The 24,372-nt window shown below is 46.5% G+C and overlaps 1 protein-coding gene across 1 annotated transcript in view; it reads left to right on the top strand.

Moving 5' to 3' along the window:
* LOC144114459 (zinc finger Y-chromosomal protein-like) overlaps positions 1-18,701 on the top strand; it is a 44,075-nt gene extending 25,374 nt beyond the window's left edge. Inside the window, exon 5 of the mRNA XM_077648246.1 lies at positions 18,462-18,701. Coding sequence (XP_077504372.1) covers positions 18,462-18,701 — 240 coding nt within the window. The remainder of the gene's footprint in view (positions 1-18,461) is intronic.
* The last annotated feature ends 5,671 nt before the right edge of the window (positions 18,702-24,372 follow it).

Here is a 24,372-nt window from a genome sequence, read left to right on the forward strand (position 1 = left end):
CTGGAAGACGATGTAATGACCGTCTTCCTGCGCCTGGTGTTGGCGATGTCTTAATTCAGCTACAAGTTGATCGTGATCGCCACGACGTAAAGCAGAATTAAGACACTGTAAGGCTGCTTTCGAGTCACAGACCACAGCCCATATGTGGGGTGTTTGTGCATGGATGTACTGCACAGCCGCACGAAGTTCGGCCAATTCTGACCCGGTGCAGGTTGTCCGATGCGAAGTTTGCTGATGAATAGTGGTCTGTCTCGCAGGAATGAAAACGGCGTAGGTCGGACTTGTACCTGAGACCGAACCATCTGTGTACAAATGAGTGCGGTCACTATATGCGGCGTTGAGTAGGCAGATTTTAAACTGTTTAATGGCCGGTGTCGATACGTTCGATTTTTTCGTTACGCCCGGAATTGTAAGGCTCAAGCATGGCTCCCGCAGACACCACAGCGTAGAGGAAGGCCGTGCTGCCAGGGTGAACTGCGATGGGATGGACGACTGGTGGGCTGCTATAACCTTTGAAACCGCTGCGTGTGGCCTTTGATTCGCCACTGACACAAGGTGGCGCTGATGAATCCTTGTTAGATGCCGTATGTGCATCCGCAAGGTCTTTAGGGTTATATGCGTCGAGAGTGGGTAGTCCTGGACGATTGCAATGGTAGCAACTGTTGATGCGCTGCGAGGCAGACCCAGGCATGTGCGAAGTGCCTGACCTTGTAAAGCTTGCAGGGCACGCAAACTTGTCTTGCATGTGCTTGAAAGTACTGTTGCACTATACCGCAAAAATCCCTAAAAGAGTGCTCTGTAGATCGGCGACAATGACAGGCAACAAATATGGCGCAAGAAAACCATGCAGCGTGCCCTCAGCATGCCGAAATAGGCTCACCGAATGAGGATAGTAATATTTGTTTTCGGGGACAATGACTGGTAACAAATATTAAGAGCCTCATTCGGTGAGCCTGTTTCGGCATGCTGAGGGCACGCTACCCGGTTTTCTTGCGCCATAGCGAAGCATTCAACTTTCCCACATGACACTATCACCTTGGCGCGCGGCTGCATGACACTGCCGTGTTTGGCTTCAGTCTAACGCTCAGCCGTGAAACACACGTGTAAGATTTATGATTTAAACCCTCATTGATAATAATAATAATAATTGGTTTTGGGGGAAAGGAATGGCGCAGTATCTGTCGTATATATCGTTGGACACCTGAACCGCGCCATAAGGGAAGAGATAAAGGAGGGAGTGAAAGAAGAAAGGAAGAAGAGGTGCCGTAGTGGAGGGCTCCGGAATAATTTTGACCACCTGGGGATCTTTAACGTGCACTGACATCGCACAGCACACGGGCGCCTTAGTGTTTATCCTCCATAAAAACGCAGCCGCCGCGGTCGGGTTCGAACCCGGAAACTCCGGATCAGTAGTCGAGCGCCCTAACCACTGAGCCACCGTGGCGGGGCCTCATTGATAAAAGAAAATTGGTTTTTGAGGAAAGGAAATGGCGCCATATCTGTCTCTCATATCGGCGGACACCTAAACTGCGCCGTAGATGAAGGAATAAAGGAGGGAGCGAAATAAGAAAGAGGCGATATAGTGGAGGGCTCGGGAATAATTTCGGCCAGCCGAGGACCTCGCCGCGGCGGCTCAGTGGTTAGGGCGCTCGGCTAGTGCTCCGGAGTTCCCGGGTTCGAACCCGACCGCGGCGGCTGCGTTTTTTGGAGACAAAACGCTAAGGCGCCCGTGTGCTGTGCGATGTCAGTGCACGTTAAAGATCCGCAGGTGGTCGAAATTATGCCGAAGCCCTCCACAACGGCACCTCTTCCTTTCTTCTTTCACTCCCTCCTTTATCCCTTCCCTTACGGCGCGGTTCAGGTGTCCAGCGAAATATGAGACAGATACTCCGCCATTTCTTTTCCCCAAAAAACCAGGTATTACTATTATTATCACCTGAGGATCTTTAACTTTAGTGCACGTTAAACATCCTCTGGTGGCGCCTCTTTCTTCTTTGACTCCCTCCTTGATATCTTCCCCTACGGCACAGTTCTGGTGTCCGCCGATATGTGAGAGAGATACTGTGCCATTTCCTTTCCACAAAAACGAATTTTCAATTTTCAATGAGCGTTCAATGTCCCACAGCGGCTCAGGCTATGGGGGACGACGTGGAGAAGGGCTCCGGAAATTTCGACCTGGAGCTCTTTAGCGGGTACTGACATCGCACAGTAAAGTTAAAAGTGTGAATATGCTGCCACTTCTTCGGCTAAGACAACTTCACTAGTTTCACCATGCGATAGCACTGGTAGCTATTCACTCCGACGCCACGCACATAATTGCTGATCCTCAACACGCCCGTCGAAATTATAAAAGGGGAAGAAACCGCTGCTTGCCAGCAAGATTTCTGCAAACGCGCGACATAGCTGAATGCTGAGAACAAAACAATTGAGGAAAACTACTCAGACCTGACAGTGGATGAAAAGCTAGAGAAATTAAATGCGAAACTGGACAGAAGTCTTAAGAATTTTGTTAAGGAAAGAGACAGTAAACTTGAGGACTTAGCCAATCAGATTCAACAAATGCAGCTACAGATGCAAAATCACTTTCACCTCATGACGGAGGCGCGCCAGCAATTAAAGGGGGAAACCGCCAACCTAAATGCGAGAGTGACTCTACTTGAGGAGAACATGACAAAGTTGAATAATGGACAGACCGCCCAATAACATCCAAATTTGGCAGTGGAACTGCCGCGGGTATCGGCGCAAGCGACCGGTATTGCAGAGCACGCTGTCGCTCCGCGAATCAGCCCCCCTTACTATAGCGTTGCAGGAGACCGGTGGCCCGGCCAAATTACAAGGGTATCGCGCCTTCCACAGTGGGAAAGGGGACAAATCGAGAGTTACAACACTGGTGCAGAGAAACGTAGCTACGATCGAACACGAATTAGAAGACAACGTCATAGAAAACGTCTTTGTAGAAATTATAACAGGTAAAAAGGAGGAATAAAAACACTTTCCTACTCAATATTTACAGCCCACCGCGACAACGGAAGGTCCGCTTCAGGGCGATAATGAACAAGGCACTTAAACTAGCGGGAAACCAGTCGCTAATTATAGTAGGGGATTTTAACGCCCATCACCCGGAGTGGGGGTACACTAAGGAAGACGCAAAGGGGAGACAGTTGTGGGAGGACACGCATAACCTGGGGATAACATTGCTGACTGACCCGTTACACCCCACGCGGGCGGGGAACAGCATTACCGCCGATACCTCACCGGACCTGACCCTGATTAAAAATGTAGAAACGACGCAATGGATAAATACGGCACTCAATCTGGGGAGCGACCCCTCAATAGTGGAAACCACGGTTGAAATCAGGAGTAAAGTCAAAGGAAAAAAGTGTTTCCGGACAAAAATCACAGACTGGGACCGATTGAGAGAGATTAGGGGGAACAGAGACATAACAAAGATAGGAAATATAGAGGACTGGTGCGAAGCGGTAAAGAAAGACACCAGGAAAACAACTAAGACGCTAGAAGGAGAAAAAGCTCCGGAAATAGCGGATGCCCGACTCTTACACATGTGGGAGGCAAAACAGGGCATGGAACGTCGACTTAAAAGGCAAGGTAGAAACAACAAAAACATCACAAGAAGGCTGGCGCGTCATAACAAAGAAATAGAAGATTACGCCTTTAAGCTGTGTGAACAAAATTGGACTAACAAATGTAGTGACATGGAAAGGAATATGAATCTCCCCCAGACGTGGAATATCCTAAGACATTTATTAGACCCTGACACGTCCAAAACACAAGCACGAGTCAAATTGGCTAAAGTTAGACACACATGCGAAGAACAGGACGACGACATATTCATGAAGAAACTCGTCGAGACATACATAGGCGACACGAAAATTAGAGAGCTACCCGACTACCGCGGGATTCCAAATGAGAAGTTAGACGCGCCCATCACGAGAGCTGAAGTAAGGGCGGAGATAGCGAAACTCAAAACCAAGTCGGCTCCAGGGCCAGATGGAGTCACGAATAAGATGCTCAGGAACTTAGATGACAACTCGATAGAGGCCCTTAGCAGCTAAATGCAGGATTGCTGGGAAAAAGGGGAGATCCCACCGCTGTGGAAAGAGGCTACCGTGATCCTGATTCCAAAACCCGGGAAGCAACCGCAGCTGGAAACCCTCCGGCCTATATCACTCACGTCGTGTGTCGGAAAGTTAATGGAACACATCATTCAGACCAGAATTTCAGATTATATGGAGGAAACAGAGAAATAGAGAGACGAGATGTATGGCTTCAGGCCCCATCTGAGCACACAGGACGTCATGCTGCGGCTGCAGCAAGACATAATTCATTCCAGAACCAAAGACGCGAAAGTCATTATGGGACTAGACCTAAAAAAGGCCTTCGACAACGTCAAGCACGAAGCCATTCTGGAGGGGCTCCAGCAGGCAGGAATAGGGCTAAAAACCTATCGTTATATCAGAAATTTTTTAACGGACCGCACGGCGGTTATAACGTTCCAGGAAATACAATCCGGCGTGATCAGGCTGGGTAACAGGGGGACACCTCAGGGATCGGTACTGTCACCCACTCTTTTCAACATGGCCATGAGAGGGCTCCCGAAGGAATTGCGAAAAATTGGGAACTACAACTTAAACTACAGCCTGTACGCGGACGACATCAACCTCTGGATCAACAGAGGGAGCGACGCAGAGATCGATCAAACGCTGCAGGCGGCAGCAGACGTCATCTCAAAGTACGCGGAGGACAGAGGACTTAAATGTTCGCCTGAAAAATCAGAAATTTTCGTGTATAATGACAAGGCACTCCGGAACAAACCTCCCTCTGACCCACAGGTGTACGTGGAAGGAAAGGAAATACCAAAGGTAGAGACAATACGAATATTGGGCCTCCACTTACAAACACATGGGAGGAACACGATCACAATTAACAAATTAGAAAACCACGTGACCCAGACATTAAACCTCATCAGGAGGGTCTCACGTAAGGGAGGTTGCCTCAAGGAAAAAAAAACCCCTAAGATTGGTACAGGCCTTCATCATTAGTAGAGTGGGCTACGCCACGCCATATCTGAACCTAAAGGCAGATAAGAGGAGCAAGATAGACGCGCTCATCAGGAAACGCGTAAAAAAGGCCCTAGGGCTCCCAATCTGTACATCGACGGAGAAGCTACTGGCCCTAGGACTGCATAATACGATTGCAGAAATCGCGGAAGCGGTTAAAACCTCGCAACTTGAAAGACTCAGCACGACGCGAGTGGGAAGAGCTACGCTAAGTAATCTTGGAATGGCCACAGACAGGGGGCAAAAGGAAAGGGTCGACATTGACAGGGAAATCAGGGCGCACCTAAGAATCCCTCCCCTACCCAAGAATATGCACCCTGAGTTTAATAAGGAAAGGAGACAGAAAAGGGCGGAAGCGATAGAAAGAATATATCGGGGTAAACCCCGAAATGAAGTCGCCTACGTAGATGCGGCACGGGACAGGCACAGTCGATACATAACCATAGTGGCGGTAGATGGGGAGGGCACCCTCATCACGGCGGCCAGCATACTAGGGAAAGAAACCGAGATAGCGGAGGAAGCCGCGACAGCGATCGCTTGCGCTGGCACCAAAGCTAGATATATTATTAGCGACAGTAAGACTGCAATCCAAAATTTCAGCACAGGGAGGATAAAACCCCTCACCACCAAAATTTTAACACAAGGAGTGATTGATAGGACGATCAACATCGTCTGGACCCCGGCGCACGAATCTGTCAGCGGTAACGGGGCGGCCCACAGTGCAGCTCGAGATCTCTACCTCCGTGCTGTACAGGATGGGTCGGCTCAGGCCGAACATGATAGAGAAGGGCGATTAACCTCGTATCAAGAGATTACAGAACACTACAAGCAATGCCGGAGGTGTTTTCCCCCCCCCAAACACGGCGTTAAATAGGAGTCAGGTGACGGCGTGGAGACGCCTGCAGACTGTAGTATACCCAAACCCAGTACTAAACAAAGATATCCGATCGGACTGCGAGGACGATAATTGTAAAAAGTGTGGGGCGAGAGGAACCCTCGACCATATAATTTGGGAGTGCGCTTACTCCCCAGGCAGGGCGCAAAACATTAGCAGTAGGGAAGCCTGGGAAACCTTGTTGTGGAGCTCGGACCCTGAGCTCCAAATCACCGCCGTCCAACTGGCAGAAGAGGCCGCCGGCGAAACCAACCCGGCCAGCATCGAATGCGACCATCCCGTGCGGCTGGGCCGCTCCTAAGTCCTCTCCCCTGTAAAGGGGGGTGAGACAGAGCGGCCCAAGCGGTGTGGTCTTTCTCTGTTGGACAATAAAAGTTTTCAACAACAACAACAACAACAAAACAATTGGTATAGGCGCCCGGATACCAGGCAATTGAAGGGAACTAGGCTGCTCACACAGCCGCCCGAGCGTCTCTCCCCGGAGTTCCAATGACTTCCTAGACTCTGTCGCGACTCCAGTACCGAATCCGCTTACCACATATGTGGACATTACAGCATATCTGCGCCTCAGTAGGCAGATGTTCCCAGAGCACGCCAAGGGCCTGGATAGGGCTCCATGATAACACTTTGCAAGTTGTGTGCTGGACTTTATTTCGTTACGGTCAATGTGGTATGAAATGTTATATATGTCCAGAAAAAACCACGCCGAGGCAGTAAACTCTCGAGAAAAAAGATGATTTGTGTTCACGGCGGTTGCATGTGAATCCGAACAATGATCATTACCGCTATGGTCGAGCAGATGAGTGCTAGCTTGTCAGCATTGCTTTTGAACTTGTTGTACTTGATTTTAATGGTGCTGTCTAGCATGATTGCGTGACGGTTGCATTGTCGCTCTGGCGGATTTACGAGAGCTTTGTAGTGTGAAAATGTAGTGGAACTTACTTGAACATAATATTGTGCGGCGCCTTTACCTCGAGCGCCCTCATCGAGATAAAAACAGGCATTTAAAAGCTGTATTGAGGCGCTGGTGAGGTGTCCGCTTGCGTTCATCGAGCCCACACGCATAAGCATGCATATATGCCTTAATTAAGCATGCGCTATAGTGACTGCCCCTGGAATCATCCATTGCTGCTCCGGCAGGTTAGTGCCGTACAGTGCAGCTTTCCAATAGCGTTTGGCTTTTGTTCGACCGGCCGAGAGTTTCGAGTCCGAACCACAAGGCAGCGTTTCTTCGGCGTCGCGTTAGCGTTTCGTCTACTGGCGTCGCCGGAGGACCCGGCACGGTGGCTCAGTGATTAGCGCGCTCGGCTGCTGGTCGGGAGTTCCCGGGATTGAACCCTACCGCGGCGGCTGCGTTTTTATGGAGGAAAAACGGTAACGCGCCCGTGTGCTATGTGAAGTCAGTGCACGTTAAAGATCCCCAGGTGGTCGAACTTTTTCCGGAGCCTTCCAGAACGGCACCTCTTTCTTCTTTTTTCTTTCACTTCCTAATTTATCTATTCCCTTACGGCGCGGTTCAGGTGTCCAACGATATATGAGACAGATACTGCACCATTTCCTTTCCCCCAAGACAAATTATTAATATTATTGTTATTATCGCCGGAGGCCTAATTCTGGCGCTTTGTGCACGCTGACGCGGGGAGTCGCAGATACCTGGCTAGGCCAGGCGTCAGCTTCGGCACCGGAAATACCTCGCAGGTGAAGATTGGTGAAAACTAATGCCTAGCCGCTCGTTGGCAGCGGCTTGAAGATCGATCCACATAGCTGTGACGGCACCGCCGCCCCTGCGGTCCCCATGCTGTTGTTCCCCTTGCCCCTGCAGTAGCTACGGAGAGAGGATAATTGAGCGGCTTTTTCCATGATCTCCAGACATGCTCCTCTGGAGTCGTCCCAATGCCCCCACGTGTCTGGTCGCCCTCTCCTGCGGGCGTCTAGCGACAACGCCGGTAGATGAGACGCTGGCGTGACGCGGAAGAAACGGTGCCTCGTGCGCTCCGGCGTACGTGAAGCGTTCAGACTTCAACGCTTCGCCTCGGCACATTCTTTGCGCTCTCCGAGCGCAAATCATGTGTCACTTCAATGCTGATGGCTTTATTAATGCGTACGCTTTGAATGGCTACATTTGAGGTTTCGTGTCACCAAGAGCTTGCATCACGATAACGTTAGAACGAATTGAGTTGTAAGAAAACGAATGGTTACATTTGATCGAGGATCAAAAAATCTTGCAGCTGGAATCATGAGGTGCATGTGGGGTTATAGTTAATTACAACCAAAAATGTCCACAAAGAGGGCAGAGTCGGAGCAAAAGTGGCGCTGAATTTTAAAACACCGGAAGTGGGCTTCGCTTAAGCGTGCTGCCAAATTTGAAAAACCGGAAGTGTGGACGGAGCAAAGCGTGCCGCCAAGTTTGAAAACGAAGCGTGGCGCCAAGTTTGAATACTCAAAATAGGCAATGAAGGAGCTTGAATAATGTAGGCAAACAGGGGAAAAAAGGTGCAAAGAGGGGCGAGGAAGCGTCATTGCTTACGGAATCCTCCAATGCTTGTGCAGCAGTGATCTCATAATGGTTATAACAGTGGCAGCTGCTGCTGCCAATGATTCACTTCACTTCACTTTATTTCCTTAAAGACCCTCGTGTGAGGGTATTACATAAGGGGTCGGACACATATAGATTAACAACAGAAAAAGTACACAAAAATTGAACGAGTTATACAAAGAAAAATGATTATCGTGATGCAAGCAAACGCGTAATTTGGTTAAGAAACATAGTTTGGCATGTGATGGCAGCAAGTTTTTGGGGATGGCCGTTCCAGTCGCTAGCAGTCCGGGGAAAGAATGTTGAAGAAAAAGTTGTGCGTGCTCGTGGCCGAGATACCTGCTGCTGATGTCCGGTGCGAAGAGAAAAGCGTGGTGGGGAGGGCAGATATAGGTTTCCTGTGATAGCTCGGAATAAAAGAATTTATGAAATAGGGATAAACTAGCAATGTGGCGACGAAGTGCAAGAGTAGGTAGATTGGACTGCGATTTCAGAGCTGATATGCTGAGAACAAAAGAGTATGAGGAATGAATGAATCTAGTTGACCTATTTTGAACTGATTCAATGAGTTAGTAAGGTATACTTGTTTCGGAGACCAGATGGGCGATGCGTATTCTAATTTTGATCGAACTAGTGATGTGTATGCGAGTAGCTTAGCATGCTGGGGGGCAGAGTGGAGATGACGCTTTAAGAAGCCAAGTGTTTTTTTAGCAGATGAAATAATGTTCGCGATATGGCGCCATGCAGTCGTTTCAGGATGTAATTAAGTTGTCAGCAGACCAAAATACCTTGTCGCATGGCGCTCATTGGCCTCAGAAGCCGATGCACTATAAAAAATTCACCATCACCATCATCATCAAAATAGGTGCTATATATTTAGTTCCATATTTTCAAAAACGATGCTGCCCTGCTTCTATTCCCCTACGCGTTGCTGCGAGCGATCGCGTCCGAGACTGTGCACGCCCACCGCAAGGAGGCCCTCGAAATCTCCAGCGTTCGATGCTGCTTCGTTGACTGGTACCGGGAGCCCGCAAGCAGCCAATGCAGATGCGAAATCCCCCTGAAGGAGCCAAATGGCACCAGGTACCCGGCAGGCTACTCGCGTGCCTGTAGCATCCGGGCCAATCAACGCGTGCTCGCAGGAGGTGGGCGCTTTCTGTTACTTCGGTAACGGTAACAGGGTACACGGTACACTAACGGTGTCTCGATGGCCACAGAAACCGTCCGTGTAACAGCACTCAGTGGCCTTGGACTGGAGAGACTGGTCGGTTCGAGGGCCTCCTTCGAAATGCCCATGTGAAGGAGGTACCAGATATGAACACGAAATACTGCCCCGTTTCCGAACACTTAAAATTTACGCCACTTTTTTTTTGCGTCCGTCGTGTAACGTGAGTACGGTAGCGAAAAATTTTGACTTGCGCGTTTAGACGGTTGAACCGTTGCGTTGCGCAGGTGCGCCGATGTGCAGAGTTCTTTTTGGTAGACGGCCGCCAACAAGACGGCTACCACTGGATAAACAAAGTGAACTACTCGCCCAGCAAGCGCAGACAAAACCTCGTGGCCTTGCTCTTCAACGGAGAAATCTACTCCGCACAATAAGCAACGTCGTCCCCGGCGAAGAACTGCTCGTTGGATATGCAATTTCGTTCGCCGAAAGTTTGCTGGGGAACCCAAGAGGACGAGGGGCGTTGAAAGAAGGTGAGCAGAAGCTTATCCTGCAATCCTTAGCTGGTAGATTATAATCGGTTGATAGCGTATACAAGCTACGAACTCGCCTGATTGATCATCATCATCATCATCATCATTATCAGCCTGACTACACCCACTCCAGGGCAAAGCCTTCTGCCATGTCTCTCCATTTATCCCTATACTTTGTCAGCTGCGCTTTCTCTATGCCTGCAAACGTCTTCATCTCACCCGCCCACACAACCTTGTGCCGTCCACTGCTGCGCTTGCCTTCTCTTGGAATCTACTTTGTTACCCTTAAGGACCGGCAGTTATCTCGCCTTCACATTACATGCCGTGCCCAAGCTCAATTCCTACTCTTGATTTTGACTAGGATGTCATTAACGCGTGTTTGCTTCCTCACCAACTCTACCCGCTTTCAGACTCTTAACGTTACACCTATCATTTTCCTTTCCATGGCTCTCTGCGTTGTATTTAACTTAAGCGAAACCCTTTTCGTTAGCCTCCACGTTTCTGTACCGTAGGCGAGTGCCGCTAAGCTACAGCTGTTGTGCACTTTTCTCTTCAGGGATATTGGTAAACTGCCATTAACGATATGAGAGAACCTGCCATATGCGCTCCACTCCATTCATATCCTTCTAGTTTTCCCATTCATATCCTACTAGTTATTTCCCTCTCATGATCCGGATCAGCTGTCACTACCTGTCGTATGAGGACGTATTCTTTTACCACTTCCAGCGCCTTGCTGGCAGTTGTTAACTGCTGTTCTCCTGCTAGGCTGTTTCAGCCTGTCTAACTCTTTGAACATGATTTGCAGTTCACCTCCGGATTAACTCAGCAAGGAAAGGTCATCAGCGAGTCGCAGATTATTTAGGTATTCTTCATGAACTCTTATCCCGAACAGTTCCCCATTCCTGCCTTCGAATACCTCCTGCAAATAGGCGGGAATAGCTTTGGTGAGATTGTGTCTCCTTGCCTGGCGCCCTTCCTTATTGGAATTTTCTTGCTGGCTTTATGGATGACTATGGTAGCTATACTGTTCTTTGTTTCAAGGTATCTGTCTACGTTAGTGCGTCCCGAAATGCACGCTGGCCCAAAGATGGATTCATACCAACTGTCCCAGAGGAATGCCATTTTGCTATACATAATTTAAAGTATTTTGATAAAAGGCCCTTTTACACCCCGATTCTGCAATGCCTGTATGACTGCTGAGATTTCCACTGAGTCAAACTCTTTCTCGTATTCAATGAAGGCTATATATAGGCGTTTGTTGTTTGCTGCGCATTTTTTTTTTCACCTGATTGATAGTGTGAATATGATATATTGTTGTGTATTCTTTAGGAAAGCCTGCCTGATCATTTGGTTGATTGAAGTCCAATGTCCCTGGCTCTGTTAGCGATTACCTTAGTAAATATCTTGCAGGCTACGGAAAGTAAGCTGATCGGTCTGTAATTTTTCAAGCCCTTGGCTTCTCCTTTTTTATGAATTAAAATAATGTTTGCGTTCTTCTAAGCTTCTATTACGGTCGAGGTCAGAAGGCATTGCATATACAGGGTGGCTAGCATTTCTAGCACGATCTACCCACCGTCCTTCAACACATCTGTTGCCTGATCCTCCCCAGCTGCTTTTCTCCTTTCCATTGTTCCTAAGTCTTTGTTTACATCGTTTTTTGTTACTGGCGCGATGACCCACTGGTGCGGGCTACTGTCTATCTCATCAACGCTCTGGTTACTATGGTTACTGCATAGATTTGTATAGAACTCTTCGGCTACTTCGACTATCTTATCCATATTCCCAACGCCATTGCGCTCTTTGCCTCTTAACGCAAAAATCTGGTTTTTACCCACGCCTAGTTTCCTCTTCACCGCTGTTAGGCTGCCTCCGTTCTTTAGAGCATGCAAGATTGTCTCCATTTTAAACTTCGTTATGTCGGCTACCTTGCGCTTGTTTATTAACTTTGATAGCTCTGCTAGTTCTATTCTGTCTGTAGGGTTAGGTCCCCTCATGCTTTGGCGTTTCTTAATAAGATCTTTTGTCTCCTGAGATATCTTGCCGGTATCCTGTCGAACCGTCCTACCGCCTACTTCTGCTGCGCACTCCGTAATGACACCTATCAGATTATCACTCATTGGATGTACATTAAGATCGTCTTATTCAGTTAAAGCTGAATATCGGTTCGACAGCGATATCCTCAATTCCTCTATTTTTCCTCTTACTGCTAACTCGGTAATGAACTTACTCTTCACTAGCTACATCCGTTCCCTCTTCAAGAATAAGCTAATTCGATTATTCCCGATTATGAACACCCTGAATGTCCGCAGGGACGGCGGACCTTTTTGTTCGAGGGCATCTTAGTGAAAAGTGAAGGAACAGCGACACATTGCCTGAATCTCAGGGAGATTAAACTGTGGGTAAAAGAGGATGGGTGCATACTTTTTATGTATATATACTTAGTGCATGAAAAGTACCTCCGAATTTGATGCATGTGTACCGTTGCAAAGCTGGTCGATAGCGCTTCTAGAAAAGGCACTGCCTTTTTATATTTAATGTTTATGTTACCAATTGACGGATCAGTGCGGGTCAGTACCATTCCAGCTGCCTTTGCATCGCGAATAGGCAGAATATTTAGTAAATCAAATCAAATCCATTTGTGCCTTGAAAAGGTACAGACAGCGGAAGCGCAGAAAAGCCGCCGCCCCATTCGCTTGGCAGCGACTTGAGAGCAAGGCTTATAAAACAAAGGGAATTGGTCAGCATCTTAACAGGTATACAATAATGAAACTAGAAAGTAAAGTGAAACAGCATTATAAAATATTGAATCGACGTTCACACTCGACAAACACAGATTAATACCAAAGAAAAAGAATAATCATATGCTACATGTCAGCGTACATAGCACCAAAAGATTTTTTGGCGAACTAAAGAGGTCAAAATTTTTATATGCGTATGTATTTACAGGGAAGGAAGAATCGATTGCAGGCGTTCTCTACGTGAATTTATTCGAGGAGTCGACACTACCCAAGTCTCCACATAACTTGTCGTTTAGCTGGCTTCTCGGGCATGCAATTTAGCAAGGGTACGTATGTAGTTTACACTCTTATGTGTTTCAAGTTTAAACCGAATACTTGGGCGATATTTATACAAGTTGTGAATTTTTACCATGCCACTTTGTAGAAAGAGGTCCATGCTTGACGAGTCCCTGGGGACATTGTAAATAAGACGAAGGAGCTGTTTCTGTAGAATATAGATACGTTGAAGACAGCTATCCGCGGATGTTCCCCATACGAAGTGTTAGTAGTTTAAATTTGAGTAGAAAATGAAATTATAGAGGAGTAGCTTATTTTTCTTGCAATAACATATCTCAGCCGACTTATGACTCCGGTTGGTTGAGCCAGCTTCGTTGCTATACGGCCCACGTGGTGACCCCAAGTCATGTTGGAAGAAAAATCTACTGCTAGACATTTAAATTTTTCAAAGAAATCTATGCACCGCGACCTTAGCTAAATCTCGACGGAGGAAGGAAGCACTTTATTTTTGGGACGAAAAATAACAGCTTGGTGTTTTCTTATAATTAACACGCGTACATTTGGATTCAGACCATTCTTGTAATTCAATCATGGTGTCATTGCATTCCCGAACAAGGAGATCAAGAACATTTCCAGTAAAAAAATGCTTGTGTCATCAGCGCAGATAAGAAATTGATCAGTGGAGTTAATGTTAGAGATATCATTTAGGTACATATTAAAGAGTAGTGGTCCGAATATAATGGCTTGTGGGACACAAGAAGTAATACGTTTTGGTTCAGATTTCATTTTGTCTATGCGTACAGCATGTTTTCTGTGCGATTGATATGATTTCAGCAGCATCTGGGTCTGTTCTCGAAAACCATAACACACCAAGTGTTTTAGGAGTATTCAGTAGTTCACTAGATGAAATGCTTTCGAATATTCTACGAAGACACGAGTAACGAAGGCCTTCTTTTCAAATTGTGTCAGTATATATTCCTTTTGCTCGCAAAGGGCTCATTTCTTTGATTTATTTTGACAAAATTTAAATTTATTTGGTGACAAAATGGTATGCTTGTAAATGAATTGAGACAAACTTGTATGTAGGACTTTTTGTAGAGCCTTCATAAAGATAGGGAGTATAGATACTGGTCTATTATTTCCTAATTAGTTGCGGTCACCTTTCTTATACTGAACCGTTACTTAGGCTATTTGCATTTTGTCAGGAAATATACCGGCAGTAAAAGATAAACTAAATATATTCACAAGAACAGGGCCAATAACTGCTACAACATGCTTCACAGGCCTGACTTGAATGCCATCAATGTGAAATCCACGCCGGTTATTAAGGTTCTGTAGGACTGATATAACGTCTTCTGCCGTAAACGGGTTCAAAAATATTATATTATTGTTGTCAGAACCAATGTAGCTATTGGAATCATGTGATGGGTTGGTATGCGAAATGGTAGTAAAAAAGTGCGGCTGCTCGAGCCTTAGTAAACACTTTTAATGTTGACCACAGCAAATCGTGGCGACCATTTTTAACTTGGAGAAATGTCGCGTAGTGCTCTGTGCGTGCCAGACGTAGCTTTTTAGTTAGCCTATTCTTGTATATTTTAAACTTACTTGAGTCATCGGCTCAATGTGTGTTTAAAAAGATCCCGTAGAGCTTTTCTTTCAGTTTAATTTCACGGTGTAACTCAGACGTTATCCAGGATTTGAGAGTTTTACGGGTTTTTTTCTACGCAGTTTTAATGGGAAGCATGAATGGTATAGTTGCGTAACTACTTGGAGACACATATTGTAAGGCTCATGTACGTCACTGTTATTGTCATTGCTATCCTATTTAACTTGTGCCAGTGAACAATGAAATAAATTGAGCGTAGCATTAGTTATATATTGATACATAGCTTTTTCCTTAAGGTACTTTAACGGTCAAGTCCTATACATACATAGAAACATTGGAAGATGGTCACTGAGTGCAGATGATATTACACCTAAGTCACCTATTAGTTGTAAGGAGTTCGTAATGAGCAGACCGAGAAGAGACTCGGTTTTCTATGTAATCCTAGTTGGAGTGGTTACAAGGTTAATGAAGCCGTTCGAAGCCAAGGCAGTGTTAAAGTCTGTAACCACAGAATTGTTCCTCAACATATCAATATTAAAAACCCCTCAAGCTATTAGTGTGTATTTGCCGTCTCTTATAAACGAAAAAAAGCAGTCGTACAATTCCAAAAACTCAACCACATTTCCCTTCAAGGGACGATAAAGAACCGAAAACACTAACCTGTTGGTACAGACAGATAGGACCTCAAAATCATCAGTAAGTAGACTGTCAGAGTCCAGCTTCTCGCATTCAATGTCATCAGACACCAATAAGACTACTTCACTACCACGGAGACCAGAACGGTTCAAGTAACAAGTTGTATAGTTGGTCATTCTGAAAATGTCACAATCATTTGTGCTCCATGTTTCACTGAACATGATCAGAGAGAAAGGAAACGAAAATTCACCAAAGAATTCCACTAAATACATTGCCTTGTTTTTTAACAGAGCGTCCATTCAAGTGAACAGCTTTAAGCGATGTCGGCGGAACACACGAAGCAGTGCGGTTCAGGTCGCTGGGCAGATAATAACATATATGCTGCATTTTGGTTGTTTCAAGAAGAAACCACAAAAGATAAGATCAAAAATGCTATAACTGATCCAAGTCACTCTTTGCCCTCACATGAATGGCACTCATTCCCTCACATTTCCTGTCGAAAACCTTTCCGTTGACATACCTTTATCTTTGGCGCAGTCTTTCGTTCCTTGAAGTACTTGTCTCTTGCGGCGTGTTAAGTTTTCTTGCAAGAAAATCGGTGGATCGCTTTCCTCGCGGTTTTTCTTATTCTTAATTCAGTTTTCTCTTATCGCTTGCCTCGTGAAACGCACAATGATGCCCGGCACCTTAGCACGTTTGCATGGGAGTCGATGAACGTGTGCAATTTCCTGTTCTGTCAAGTGATGCACTCGAAGTTTATCAGCCACGTTATATAATATGGCTGTCAGGTTCACACCCTGTGCTTCTTTTGTTCCATCTAGATCTAAGTTCATCTGCCTGCTCCTGAATCCGAGGTCATGTACGTCATTTTCCAGCTGGGCTTAGGCTACCTGTTTCAGGCCATCTTTTTCTTCAAACTCAGTCATCCTCTTTTAAGGTCTTTAATGTCAGACTCTTGATTGCAGAGCTTTTGCTCAAATTCACCGAACTTCGTAGATATGAAGTTAGGACTCTCTCTCATGCTCTAAATTTTTACTGCCAGGGCCATCAGCCGTTCTAGTTTTTGATTAATTGATATGAGCGCGAGTTTAATATCTGTACTACTCAGGTTAATGATATACTATTCTATTACTATCTTAACGACACTACCATGCACAGAATTGGTACCAAGGAACTGATGCAAAAAAGTACTACTGCTGGCCTTTTCCTCTCTGCCAAGGTACACATTAAGACCACTGAATTCTCTGGGCAGTACTTCACTTTACATGTGCTCATTCGCTCCTCCTACTGCTTTGTTCTTTTTCAGAGGACGTCGATATCGTACCCTTGAACAGCCTCTTCCTCGCCTGTGAGAAGTGCGGTGACCTCTTCTCTACTCAGTACAACTTGGAAATGCATACCCGGCAGAAACACTGGCATAGCACGCACGGAATCCGCCGCTGCACGTACTGCATCTACACGAGCAGTCGCAAGTAGGTCTTAAATCGTTTTATGGCGCCGTTCCTTGCTTGATGTTGTTGTGGCTAGTTAAATGGAGCGATGTCCTTTCTGATGACGAGCCACCTTTTCAAGCCGTAATCACTTTAAAGAAGGACAAATCGTGAAGTCGCCCTACAAATACACTATGATTCCTAGAATGCCATGATTTTCGGACAGAGCACAATGCAGTCATCAGCATTACTAGTAGCAGTAGCGCACTCGAAAGTGTCCCGGCGGGCTTGTTGTGCGCGCTTTGTGTTCATTTTCCATCAAGAAACACTGCCCGCATTTTTCCAGCAAGATAACAATTGCAGTCCAAACTAGCCGGGCGGTCGCACTGAATGCATTCGTTGTATCCGAAGTTCGTAGTCAGCGAACTCCTTATATTACACCCAAATTATAGATAGAAAAACAATTGATATATTTTAAGAAAGTGAGTTTGTGAGTTATGTGCGTCTGATACATGAAAGTGCATTCTCAGCTGTCCACGGTGGTCATGTGCTCCCCACCGAGAACCTTGCCGCCAACAATCTGCTTTAGGGATGCGACATAACTAATTAAGGTTGAAGTGTTCAAGGCAGGTGGCAATAGGTACGCCTCCTCCTCGTGGTCTTCATAATGTTCGCGGCAGTCTGGGAGTGCTCGTACTTTGCCTACAATGCTTCATCTGTTCGTGGCTCAGTGATGTCGGCGTTAACGAAGTCACCCGTGCCGGACAGCTCGGCAATAACGACAGGTTGCCACAAACACCTCGTTCGTCACTGTCGTCTGTAGGCCTGGGTCCATGCGGCGGTAACGCTAGCGCAAGTACGGCCGCAGTCGCTCGTTATGTCTGAGACGTGGTGCCATTCGTCTTATACACATTTTTACGGTAGTGCCACCTTCATTCGTAATAAGCGAGTGTTCGTTGTAACCGCGGCCGTTATTTGCTGCCTCCGCTGTATAGAAATTTGTAGTTTGAAGCCGCTCTTGCGGTGTCAGAATGGAGTGAATCCCCCGTGTGCGAAACGGCCCTGCTGGTGCTTTTGACAACGGCCTCTCTCGAGGAGGGGTGCAAGTGTACGAGCCGCGCACGCAATCTGGTCGCCTCGTGGCCAGCCCATCATAAGCGCCGACTTTTATTGGGCGCTAAAGAATGGAGTGCGACAGTGCGCGTGTGAGTTTCAGTACTTGCAGAGCTGAACTGAGCAGTGGTGCCTCAGACACTCCTGAATAAGCCTGATTAGCATTACTGCTGAGTCTATCACATTACAACTGAAGTACGTGTCTGCCGAGGTTCCCTTAGGGAGGACATAGGAACGAAATGTCAAGAGGAGACGTTCGCACATGCGGAAGAGCTGCGTCAGAAACAGTCAAAGATGCGCCTGACACGAGCGGCTGTGATATCGATGGAAGGTGTGAACGTCACTGGCGAAATCTTAACCTTGGAATAGATGTGCACATATAACTAGACACCTTTAGCCTACTGTGTACCTTGTAACCGTTACCGAATCACCGGGAGCCCACCCACCCCACCCAGAAGAGCTTCTACCAGCCGAAGAACCTCTATGTTCACATGAAGATCCACAGTGGGGAGAAGCCCTACGAGTGCGTCCAGTGTGGCAAGAGGTTCAGGCAACGCCTCCATGGAAGGAGGCACGAACAGGTCATACACTCCCGCCGGTACCCGCTGCACTGCCCGCGGTGCGGCGCTGGTGCCGAGGACGTCACCAAGCTCAGGCGCCACACATGCAAGCCGCTAAAGGTAAAGAAGAATTGAAGCGGGGCCGAGGACGGCCACTCTTAAGGGCAGACGGAAGTGCGCCAAAGGTACGACCGAGGAACACAACGGAGGGTACGCCGCTGGAAGGAAGAGTGAAGCAGGGCCGATGTGGACCACGTAAAGCAGAAGCGCAAGATGCGCCAACGTCGAGGCCGCAGAAGCCTACGGGACTTCCACTACCGCAGCAAGGATTAAAACCACGTCGAGGCCGACCACGTACAGAGGTAGCGCATGATGCGTCAACGGTGTAGGGAGATGCAGCGTTTTCTACTGAATAAATAACCTTTTCTGTCCCATACACTTGTCGTCTCCTTACCTCAAATGCAAAGCAAGAAGTCAAACATTGATGCAGAAGACGAAGCCGTAGACAAGACCCCTGAATGTGACTACACCCGATGACAGCCTGTCTTGACAATGAAGGGAAGGTTATATGTGGAGTCTGCCAGGGACTCCGGAACTTGTTTTTGATTCGTGTGGTTGGGGGGGGGGGGAGGACATCGAGCATATTTTGCTATTTATTTAATGCTCGTTTACATAATTATTATTGTGTTTATTTTTCAATGTGCAAAGGTTGATGCATTGTCACAAAGCGGTGACGACATTCGAGCAGTCAGGAAGACAACGAAAAGGCTTCCAAAAGAGACTGCTGAAGCAGCTAACTCGCACCCACTAAGAACTGAATGCCTAGACGGCGGCGATACCTACAAGCTTGCTCGGTGGTCATCGAATTGAATGCTTGCAGTTCTTGGTGTCCGAGATCAATTTAAAGGAGGCAGGGAACCTTTGCGATATATAAGCAAAAGCATGTACAAAAATATGGAAAAATGTGGAAGCATTTGCACCTGGCCACGATTAATAGAGATAAGTCTGGTCGCATCTGGCGTCACAAAGCAAATTATTAAAGCCGCAAGCCGGCAGCTTTGAGTGCCGACGAAAAACAATGCAAAGATTCACGGCAATATAAAATGAAGTGGAATGGGACGCTTTATAGACGGGAAGCATTATGCAAGAGGAGTGATCAGTTGTATTAAAAGTTTGTGCGTAATTTGTTTAATTTCTGCTAATCATGATCATGTACACGGGACAGACAGTCAACTTCTGTTGGGACATGACTAACTTAGGTTAGTCATATACAAAATGTTTACAACTGGCTACGAAACCAAATATCTCAGCCCCACTGTGCTTTGCATGAAAAGAGTACAAAAACTGAAGTGTTTCAATTGTCAGAATTCATATCCAAGTGCCAGAAACTGGAAACAGGGGGAGGGGAGAGGGCGTTTCCCCTTCCAGAAAAATGTTGGGGGGGGGGGGGGGGCGACTGGCCCCCTTTCCACCCCTGTTCAGAGGTCCCTAAAGCCTGCGTATTTTTGTCAGACCGCCAAATAACTCGACCGTTGGAGGGTGCCCTGGCCCGTTCGTGCGCTTTTATGCTCGGTAGCTACAGCCCATTGATGGGGTAGCTGGCGTCATCTACCGAAGCATCTTGACACGATACCTGCCTAGTGAATTCATTTTAATAATAAAAAAAGTGTTTTTCTTGGTTTTCTATGGTTCTAGGTTTACCGGTTGTTTTACAGATATGACTTCCAGAAAGGACCATATTCCACCGCGTAAGTTGAAAGGCCGCCTTTCGACTTCGTAACTTCCGCTCCGCTGGAAAAGAAAGCTGGGCGAATTGCAGCGATACCTCCGCGGACCTAGCCTCGGAGGCGAAACTAGAGTCGAAAGAGGCCTACGCTTTGAGTGGATCTGAGTCATTTCCGATAAATTAGGCCTATTCGCCGAAATTAGCGCAGCTTCCAACACTTGATGTCGTTTCTTGTCTCAAATCTACAATCCACTGTCGCCCTATCGTAAGCATTCCGTCCTGGCTAGCTCAGTTGTTAGAGCGACTGCTCCGGTGAAGCGGTGGTCCCAGGTTCAAACTCCCGACCGGGACGAATTTAACTGAGAGGTTTCTGAGAAAGTTTTACAATAGCCTTCCTTTATAGGCTTATGTTAGCGCTTGGGTGGAGTAATTACTCCATTAATACTAACCTAAGAGGCATGGGATCGATATTTTATGCCATACATTGAACCGTATCGCAATGTAAATAATGAACAAACGTCTTACGGAGGCGACGTCGTCACGCGCGTTCTATCCGGCATGAATGGGGGCTGGCTGGTTAGTGTTCATTGTACAGGGAATTGTGCTGCACTGTTTGCAATACGATGAACACATGAACGTACAATTATTGTTAAATCGTGCGGACTTCGTTTTTAACCAGAGTAGACGGATTCCCTGTACAACGATGTGCATTTTCTCTACTTGACAGTAAACTGCGACACCCGAATGAATGCAGCACCCTTTTCCATGCAGGAAGTATGTGGTGGTACGCATTAGGAATGGTTGAGGATACCACTCGCTTAATTTCAGGGCGAAAAGAAACTGAAAAACTGTGTCTTCCTGCACCACTTAGATAACGGTATACATCAGACCTACTAGAAGAACTGCATCCGAGAGAGAGAGCAGAATATATCTATTTACCTATATGCGAAAAATAATTAAAAAAAACATTCAAGGGTTGCTTCTTTTACTCCGAAGGCCAGCATCTACCAGGCAATCTATTCACATATATACGAAAAAGAAAAGGAAACATTGAAGGCTCCTTTTGCTCCCGCAGACCAGAATCTACATTGCATTATGAGCGCATAAGAATCATTGTCATTAGCGTTTGTAGCCAATTCGCACTTAAGCCAAGCCAAAGACTGCATCCGCAACGCCGGTATAGTGATCGAATGTTCTAGTTCACTATAACGCCGACTCAAGCAAGCGACTCGCACGTGCGCGTTGTGGCACGATGGATTATTCTTAAAAAAGTTAGTTATGCCTTTGTAGATTTGCACAAGGTCAGCGGAAAGTCATGCGCAGACATTTCGCCGCAAAAAGAAGAGACGCGTGGAAGTTAACCTGCCGCTCCCTGCGTGTACCGAAGCTGGTGCTGATCCAATGTCAAAACAGTGCAACCAGCTTCAGCGTGATGTGGGCGGAACGGAACAGTTTGTGCCGGACACTGAGGACGTGCGGAGCCCTGGCCCCAGGAGTGAAGACGCTGAACCTGGGCCTCATCCTTTTTTGTTGATTTAAGCGCTTATTGACATCATCAGGAGCTTTGTCCTGAGGTTGATCATCATTATCATCAGCCTGACTAAACCCACTGCAGAGAAAATGCCTTGCCCATGCCTTTCCAATTAACCCTTTCCTTTTGTCATCTGCATCCATCCTTTGCGCGCAAGCTTCTTAATCTCATCCGTACGCCTAACCTTCTGCCGCCCCCTGCTACGCTTTTTCTCTTGGAACCCACTCCGTTACCGGTAAGGACCTGCGGCTAACTTGACTTGGCATTACATCCCTATTGAAAAATCTCGTATATATGTGTTAAATGTGTCTCATATATACACAATTACTGGATATGTGTCCACATATATGCTCGTATGTATACGTGCTCGTATAGCATACGCGTTCCTCTCCACGTATGGCGAAACACATATATACTAGTGATACGTGCCTCATATATACGCTATTGGATATGTGTCACTCCCGGCCCTCGTATATACGAGGGCCACGTAACCTTCGTGCAGATACGAGGGCCTCGACATGTTGATACAATGGCCTTGCAACACGTACTCTGGTGTACAGTTAATAGCTCTGAATATGTAGGCTACCTCAATGAACTTGCAACCCTTCAGTGCAGCAAATGCTGCATCCCAGCACTAAATACCAGGCTGCAGTCAATGAAATAATTTTTCTTGCTGCCTTTATTTTATCATTTTTATCTGACTACAGTCATTGACAACAGGGGCAGGGGCAGGCGATGATTACTTGATGTCCCTCAGCATGTCCGCCAGGTAACAATTCAACTGCTCTGCACATTTTCTCATCCTCGGCAGCTCGTGCAGCTTTCATGTATTCATCAAATGCATCTGAAAGAGTATTATCATGACAAAATTGAAGACATGCAGGTGCTGTAAAATAAAGGTATTTAAGTTATGCACACTTAAATAAACAACTGCCTTTGTCAGTCAGGAAATGTACCTAAATAAAAGAGGCTTACTGCCCACAGCTGCTAGTTTTTCTGAGCTCATCCGAGGCTTCTGCATGGCACCAGCCTTAAGGAATTGCCGGCATACTGAGCCGGTGATGCTCCTTCCCTGAACGCTCTTTCCTCTGACGCTCTTCGGGGAAGGAGCATCACCAGGAAGGAGCGTCACTTTTGTGGGGAACCCCACAAATGTTTTGTGGCGTCCTTGCAAAACAAGACGTCTCGACCTCGGGAAAGAAGACAGCGCCACCACTCTGCACTGACAATTTCCGCTCCCGAGGTGGACCTGCAATAAAACAGCTGCACATATGCTTTGTACAAAGCCCTATAACAGATTGAGGAGAGAATTATTATTTGCCACATTAAAACTGCTAAAATCCTATTCCTCAGCACTCCTATATGTAACATTACGAAAATGGCAGTTTTTCTTGCAAACGCTACTAATGATAAAACATGACACATCGCTCTCTTCTTTGGAGTGAGCAGCGCGATGGGCCACCAGGTCATGTTTGTGTGCAGTCATATCAAGCTGCCTTTGACAACAGAGATGAGCCTTTTTATCTCTACTTCAGGCTCCACTGCACACTGGCAACAGTAATGCTGCCAAATATTCGGAAGCACAGAACTACCAGATGAAAGATCATGAATATTTAAAACACAGCAATTAAATCTTAGCACAAGAGGCTGTGCTAATTAGAACATGAAAGGTGAAAGGTAGTGGTCATGGTCTAGTGATCTAAGCGTTCATTAAGCAAAGCTGCCCTGAGCTGTCACAGGTTGAAATTGTGCCTGGGGCTCCTGTGCAGGCAATTTTTTCCGCTCCATGCCATTTGGATGGAAAATTTCACGTGTCCGAGAGGTGTGCACTGATCCTCAGCCCTATACGTTTCCACAGTTTTTATATTGTTTGCCTGCAGTTACCAAGAACGAGAGCTAAAAGCATTTCAAGCTTACAAACTAGTTCTAAATATGAGAAGCCATCGTACCTGGCCATTGACCTCAGCAAGAACACCTGGATTCCGTGGTGCAGCAGGACCCACGCTAGTGGAAGCCTGGAAAGTGTGCAAAGTGTTCGCATTTGCAACAAGAGTAATGTACAGTGTCGGTGAAGTCTTAAGGCCAAATGCTTTTCGCTTCAGCCGTATAACAGAGCCATTACAGCAATATTAAAGGCCAAGTGACCTTGAAATGCTAGCAGGTTTCTTCTTGCGATACAGAAGCATCCTGCTTGACTGCAGTTTTGAATGATCCGTTACATGAATTATTCTAGGAACATTGATTTCACTGCAGCTGAATGCTGTAGCCTAAACACTTTTGGCCAAGACTGTACATGGTACATTAAAGGAACAGTGAGGAGAACTCAATCAAATTTCTTTTGTAAACAAAATCTGATAGTTCAGCATTTCATGGCTTTGTTGCCGCTTGTCCGAGAGCGAAAAATGAATTTATTTCAAAAACATTTGGATTAGAAGTTGAAATTTTGATTAGAAGTTTTTCTCGCCACTCCGATTCAAACTCGGGAAACGCAGACTCCGTGATTTCTCGCGGCTAGCGGTGTGGTCTAGCAGCAGCCAAAATAAAAGCTA

The sequence above is a fragment of the Amblyomma americanum genome, chromosome 1 (assembly GCF_052857255.1).
Source record: "Amblyomma americanum isolate KBUSLIRL-KWMA chromosome 1, ASM5285725v1, whole genome shotgun sequence".
Taxonomy (NCBI): domain Eukaryota; kingdom Metazoa; phylum Arthropoda; class Arachnida; order Ixodida; family Ixodidae; genus Amblyomma; species Amblyomma americanum.